Source organism: Anarrhichthys ocellatus, unplaced genomic scaffold (assembly GCF_004355925.1).
Source record: "Anarrhichthys ocellatus isolate YVR2014 unplaced genomic scaffold, GSC_Weel_1.0 scaffold2578, whole genome shotgun sequence".
Classification (NCBI taxonomy): Eukaryota; Metazoa; Chordata; class Actinopteri; order Perciformes; family Anarhichadidae; genus Anarrhichthys; species Anarrhichthys ocellatus.
This window is the reverse complement of record NW_022282552.1, coordinates 1-7,311: the sequence shown is the minus strand read 5'-3', so window position 1 is coordinate 7,311 and position 7,311 is coordinate 1. Positions and strand designations below refer to the sequence as shown.

The 7,311-nt window shown below is 45.9% G+C and overlaps 1 protein-coding gene across 1 annotated transcript; it reads left to right on the top strand.

Moving 5' to 3' along the window:
- Positions 1-85: 85 nt before the first annotated feature.
- Positions 86-3,147, top strand: LOC116378425 (SUN domain-containing protein 1-like; the record flags this gene model as incomplete). Its single annotated transcript, XM_031840299.1, has 8 exons — positions 86-225; positions 345-489; positions 647-907; positions 984-1,068; positions 1,192-1,307; positions 1,409-1,576; positions 1,675-1,767; positions 2,303-3,147. Coding segments are annotated over 8 exons (1,197 nt in total), but the record flags the coding sequence as incomplete, so codon positions are not given.
- Between the last annotated feature and the right edge of the window lie 4,164 nt (positions 3,148-7,311).

Genomic DNA, 7,311 nt, shown 5'->3' with positions numbered 1-7,311 from the left:
CCCGCCGGCCCCCCGTCTCTTATCAACCCGCCGGCCCCCCGTCTCTTATCAACCCGCCGGCCCCCCGTCTCTTTTAAAACTACTATTAATCTTATTTGATTGGTACAAAAGCTCTGGTGTTTGCTTCCAGGACAGGTTTTTATTTTATTTTTTCCAGGAGGTGCAGTGGAGACGAGAAGCTGCTACGACAGTCTCGCCTTCATCAACACTTGTAGCTGCTGTCAGGTAACCTTCATCCTCCTCTTCACTGTACAGCTGTAGTCTGTTTGATGTGATGATGAAGAGGAACAGGTGGACCTCTTTGAGCCTCTCGGGTAAACTGTCTGTGTTGTTACTTCCTGTAGTGAAGGTGTGGACCGTCAGTCCCATGAGGCATTGCTGGCAGAGGTTGCTCGGTTGGAGGACGCTTTGGAGGAGGTGAGGCGTGATGTTGAAGGTCTGTCTGTCTGTCAGGACGGCTGCAGACGACTGGACACAATCCAGCAGACGGTGAGAGATGAGACATGGATCATTAGAAGTGATTCAAGGGTTCTAAACTCACAATATAAACACAACAATAGTGAAAAGGTTTCCTTAGAATAAACTCTATTCTTTGATACGTTTGTCTCTTTCTGTGTCCTTTTACCGTTCGTTGGTTTTCTGTCAGATTTCGGCTCAGGTCCGCGAGGAGGTTCGGGTTCTGGTCTATGGTAACCAGCTGACGGTGGGGGGGGATGGGGCCCCCGGCCTCCCAGAGGAGTCGCTCCTCTGGTGGCTGTCTCAGCATCACGTCAGCGGGGCCGACCTGCAGGAGGCGCTGCTCTCTCTGGAGCTCAGCATCCTGCAGAACGTCAGCCTGCAGCTGGAGCAGCACCGCGGTGAGGAGACGGTCCGAGAGGCCGTCATGGACACCGCCGTGACCCAGGAGGTGAGATCCGACGAGTCCTCACGTTATCGAGGGCTCCTCCACATCGCTGAGTTGACTAACGGCTCGTCTCTTGCAGGACGTCCAGGAGATGGTGAAGAACGCTCTGCGCCTGTTTTCTCAGGATCGGACCGGCCTGGCAGACTTCGCTCTGGAGTCTGGAGGTCAGAAACCAAACGTACCCGACAGCAGTCAGGTGACCGGTCAGGTAACCTGAGGCTCCAAGCCCACACCGTGACCGGTACCTGACAGGTGTGTGTGTGTGTGTGTGTGCTGTCGTCCTACAGGGGGCAGCATCCTGAGCACTCGCTGCTCGGAGACCTACGAGACGAAGGCGGCGCTGCTCAGCCTGTTCGGACTTCCTCTGTGGTATTTCTCTCAGTCTCCTCGAGTCGTGATCCAGGTAGCTGTCTCACGCCCAACACGCCAAACACACACCAGCTGTTGGTCGTCTGTCATTTGTGTTGACTTTTCTAATGTTACCTGTGCGTCTCTGACCTGCAGCCGGACGTCAAGCCAGGAAACTGCTGGGCCTTCAGAGGCTCCACAGGTGTCCTGGTGATCCGGCTCTCCATGAGGATCCTCCCCACCGCCTTCACCATGGAGCACATCCCCAGAACACTGGCACCCAGCGGGACTCTGACCAGTGCCCCGAGAGACTTCACCGTCTACGTGAGAGAGGGAGACGGGGGGGGGGACCGGAGACGAGAGACGGACAGACGCTGGCTGCTTCACTGACCTGTGATGAAGTTCCTGTGTGTTGTGTTCAGGGTCTGGAGGATGAAGCTGACGTCAGAGGGAAGCTGTTGGGCTCCTTTACCTTTGACCAGGACGGAGAGTCTCTGCAGAGCTACCGGCTCACCGTGAGTCACCGTCCTTTAAACCACGTTTATTAAATATGTTTAATGTGTAAGTAGAGAAGAAAGAGTCCCAAACATGGAGAACACAAGAAGTTACATTTTATGAATGCACTATAAGTATATAAATAGTATGAGAAGACTTAGTATGAGCCTTTATTAAACATAAAATAATGGTGACAGAGTGTAATAATGAGGTCTTTGATGTGCTGAGGATGATCAGCTTCCTGCTCCTCATTACTGTGTACTATGTTTTAAAGTATTTTATGTTTCTGTATCTTTTACCTGTGAGCGCTGAACAAACCCTGTCGAGTGTCTTTCATCCCCACAGACGTCACATTTGAAAGTCTTTGTAGCGTTAAACTGCAGTCAGGTGTGCCGATACGCTGATGATGCCACACTTTATCTTAACACTGCTTTTTATTATTTCAACGTGTTCAGATGTTGTTAGGAAAACATTCTACTCTGTGTTCAGACTCGCGTGTAGGCTTCAGGACTCGATAACTACCTTACTTTCATGCTTATGTTTTGTCGTCTTAAGGAGGACAACGACGCGGCCTTCCAGATCATTGAGGTTCAGGTGTTGTCCAACTGGGGCCACGAGCAGTACACCTGCATGTACCGCTTCAGAGTGCACGGGACGCCTGAGGACCCCAGAGACATTCAGTCCGCTTATCTAAGAGACGGTCGAGTCCTCGCTGCTAACGGTGCCCGAGTCTCCTCCCACTGAGACGCTAACTTCCCTCCAGACTCAAAGAAAGGACACGTGAAGTATACTTCTGTCCATAGTTGATATTTTTATATATCGGTGTTTCATCTTTCAGTCCGTTCTTCTTTTATCGGTGACTGTGGTGCAGTAAACAGGATGTGAGTATGAAGTGTCTTCATTACTCGCATGTCCACGTGTATTTAATCTCTTCCTCTGCTGGTGAAGAGGTGCGTCATGGGAACTCTTCTGTTTCAGCTGAAGAAGGTTTTGATCTTTTTCTAAATAAAATGTCCTCTTTGTGTTTCCACCTGAGAGGAACATCAACACAGTTTTATTTTAGGAGGAGATGACTTCACACAGTGAACAGAGGAACTATAGCACCTTAACGTTCTGCCCCACAGTAACCGTGACGTCTCTCAGTGGCTCACCGCTGCACTATTTAATGATAATGGTGAAAAACAATTGAATCTACGAAATTCTGAGAAGTTTCAAAAAGGGAAGTCGAAGAAAATGAGAATATGAACTCTGCACTTAAGTCTCAGCTGCTGTAGAATTATTTACTTTTGTCTGACTGTGAGATGTGGTGGGACCACAACTTCATTTTAGACATGCATGTATTTTTGTGCTTTTTCTGTATGATTTTAATATGGACATAATAAAGATGTAAGATGACATGATATCTAGTTTATGGTCTCGTCTTTGGCTCCAAACAGCTGCATCCCACCAACATATTAAACATCAGACCATGTGATCATGTTATGATCACATGTTGAGTCTACAACTGTACTTATTCAAAATAAGTAATATAGACAATAGTTACAAATCAAACTGGATAAAAATCAAATCGACTGAAGTTAAAGCTAGTGTCTGAAGTGGGATTAATAAAAAAAAAAAAAAGTTTCAAACTAGGATTTCAGGAGTTACTCACGTCTGTGATCTCCTCCACGAGGAAGAAAATTTTATCAGTACAGTGGAGCCACAATAGAGTTTAACATCGTTTTGGTACATGAACGCGTGACGGTTGGCGTCGTTTGTTTTTGGTACAAGAATGCGTGACGGTTGGCGTCCATGTTTGTTTTTGGTACATGAATGCGTGACGGTTGGCGTCCATGTTTGTTTTTGGTACATGAACGCGTGACGGTTGGCGTCCATGTTTGTTTTTGGTACATGAACATAGCCAAATCCCAGTGTACCCCCCCTTAAACCCTCAAGGACTTACTGACGTCACCTGGTAAGTGGTTGATTGTGAGAGACTGTGAGGGCTTGAGATGGCGTGAATATGAATGGGACATATCACGTTACCATGAAAACAACAAAAAATATGATTTATAATTGTGTATTTATTTTATACTTTGTACTCCCTGATTTGAACACCTTCAGGCTCTTTCCTCACAAGATGAGGTAACTTCATATCATCTATTTACTAGTTTTTGTCAAAACGGCTTCAATGAGAAAATCAAATATTTGAATAAATAAATATCTTCTGATTTTATGTTTTGTTCCATTTTTAACCCTTAATGTTTCTGAGTAAATGTAATACTCCAGGCTGAACACACGTGAGCCGTCCTCTTTGGTTACCTTTTTGTTTACGTCTCCATGCGTCCACTGGTTACCCCGTGTTTAACGTCACATTGCAATGATTTGTGGGTAATTCCCTTAGGCTAAGTCAGCATACCATGCTGACTTACAGAAAGGGTTCATAAAGGGCTCAAAATGTCTGCTAGAGAGCCTCAAACACTCCATGTGACAGTGGGACAGAACTAAACCCTCACGGACTTGGCGGGAGCGCGCCTCTGAGTCCGTAAGGGGGGACATTGGGATTTGGCCAACGTGACAGTTGGCGTCCATGTTTGTTTTTGGTATATGAACATCCTTTTTCATGTTCTGATGGGGTGAGGTGTGTCTTTTGCAAGAGCACAACATTTGCCTTTTCATTTGACAGTGTTTGACTTCTCTTAGCTGGGTCCCTTTCACATTAAATGAAATGACCTTAAGGATGTTCTTATTCATAGTTTCAAACATCCATAATCACAGACGCAACCTCTCCCAATATCCCTAATAACATAAAAGTTATACACTGAAAACATCTCTCCCAGAAACAAATGTAGGACAAAGAACGTGAAACGGCTTTTAACAGAAATCACCGAAACAGTTTAGAGCAGCTGTTTGTGATGTAGAGGACTTTATAAAGTCAAAGCCCCCATGAGGGAATGTCCCACATCGCGCCCATGGGGCCCTAAAGTGTGGCCGCATGTTAGATAAAATCCACACAAAGTAAAATCAAATGAAGCATGGATAACAAGTCCCGACTGCTATAATGAACCAGAACATCAACCTGTAGGAGTAGTTGCCTCTTGAGAAGGCCAAGGCAGTCCTCCGGACAAACAACCAAAGTAATTATCACTCGGGAGTCAATTACAACTTCTCTGCATTTCTGTGAAGAATCATCGGTGTCCTGTCGTGGGGGATCGCCTTCTGAATTCCTGGAGTTTATCCTTGTATCGAGAGTGGTGGGGTTTTTTCGGGTTGCATGCAGCTGTCCGCCGCACTGGGTTCCTGGTCATCACTCCGGTCTTGCCGTCTCCCGGCCACCTGTAGACAGGAGCCGGATCTCCTCTTGGTCCAGAGGGGCGGAGGACCTCACCACCGTCACTGGGAATCCTCGTGAGGCCATGTCTCTGGTCGCTTCTGCAGCATCTGAAACAGCCGTGTGCCATTATCGTAGAAGACCCGCATCCTTGCGGGGTACGGTGTCTGGAACTTGATTTGTTTTTCTTTCAGGGTTTTTTTTGGCTTCGCCGAAGTGCTTCTTCAGCACTTCGGGGGGGAAGTCGTGGTCAACATAGAAGCAAGTATTGTTGTAAGAGACTTCTTTTTTCTGCCATGCACTCCGGAGCACCTCTTCCTTCGTCCGGTAACTCCCGAACTTGACCACTATCGATCGAGGCTTTGCCTGCGGCCCGTTGGGCTTTGGTGCCAGTGCTCGATGTATCCGTTCTATTCCGAGGTCTCTGTCACGGGGGAGGTCGAGTGCTTTTTTTTTAGCAGGTTATCCTAAAAACCAGCCATGTCGGTGCCCTCTTTATCTTCGGGTATTCCGTAAATCCTTAAATTATCCCTGCGCGCTCGGCCCTCCTGATTTATCAGCCTGGCTTCCAGATTAGCTTGGCGCTGCATTAGCTGTTTAATTAGCGTTGATGTTGCTTGAAGCACAGTCTCAGTTTCATCTATTCTCCCCTCTGCCTCGTCCAGTCTGTCATTTGCTCTCTTCAATTCGTGCTTAATGTCAGTGAGTTGGACCCTGTTATCTTCTCTGAAGTTCATTGAGAATGCTTCGCAGGCTAGCTTCTGAGCTATCCTCGTCGTGTGCGTATGGGCCCGGAGAGCTGTCTCGGCTGTCTTGTCCCAGTTCGGGATCGTGTTCCATCACGTTTGTGGTCGTCCTACTTCTAATAATAACCCCTTTCTCCATTATTAAACAAAATTTGCACTGGTATTGGCAAAACTAACATTTTTTGGGGTTATTTCACAAAACCATCGGGGAGATCGAAAATTAAGCTGTCATCCTCTCAGTCGCGGAACAGGAAGCCCTTTATTTTAATTTTATTTTATTAGTTTTTTTATTTTCACAAAGGCCATAGAGGAGCTGAACCACAGAGGAGGATCCACCGAGACAGGTGATTCATCAGCATGATGTCCAATCCAGATCAGGTTCACACTGTGACGGACTGTGGGACCAGAGGCTCTGGTTGGATCCAGACAAAACGGGACTATATATATAGTTTTCGTCGGGTGCATCCACTTCGTCGGCTGCCAGTCTCTGTCTCTCTCTCTCGCCGGTCTCCTTCTCTCCGTCGAGTCAGTTAACCAGGAAAATGCAGAAACGCATAAATACTTTAATTCAGTATTTCTACGCTGAGGCTTTGAACCTTCCACACATTCCTCATTCAAACAGAATCCTGAGCTCCTCAGCATCAGCATCAGCAGCTGATCCATGTCCAGGTAGACCGTCTGTCTCTTCTCGTCTGTCGGACTCTTCTTCTGCTCCTCTGCTAACGAAGTGTTCAGTTTCCTGTTTATGTCGTCATCAGTTATCTGATGTATTAAATGAGCTCTATTATTTATCTTATCACTACGAGGATAAGATAAATAATCTGTGGAACTTTATTCAACGTCTTGTTTGCATCGAGTCTCAACAATCTTTTCCAACACACTGACGTTACTGCTGCTGTCACAGAAGCAGTCGGCCTTTCAGCACTAAGCATCAAACACAACGGGACACCAAGTCAGTGTGGAGTGGTTCACTGCTGAGATGATTCAACTCACTTTAATGAGACTATCTGCACCAATGTTAACAAGTAGACACGAACACGTGTGGTTGAATCCACTTTAACATGATCTGTTATCTGTCAGAATAACTAGCTCCAAAACATCTGTATTATTATTCTTAAAGTCCACTGATATTAACTCTGCTTCATTTATTAATATACAAACAGCCTGAAGGGCTTCACTTAGAACAGACGCAGAAATAATGGATTAAAACTAGATTTAAAGGTTAAAGTAGAAATGTTTGAAGCGTTGATTAAGTGAAAACATGAAGACGAATGCAGCAGTCACTCCTGTGTGTGTGTGTGTGTGTGTGTGTGTGTGTGTGTGTGTGGTAACATAAGTCTGTTAGTTTCCTGTCACAGTGGAATCACATGATGCTGATGAGAAGATGAAGGATGGAGAGGAAACCACTCAGTTTCTAGAGAATCCTAACTGATAATATACTTCACATATATATATATATACTGTATGTATATATATATATATGTATGTGTATGTATGTATGTATATAT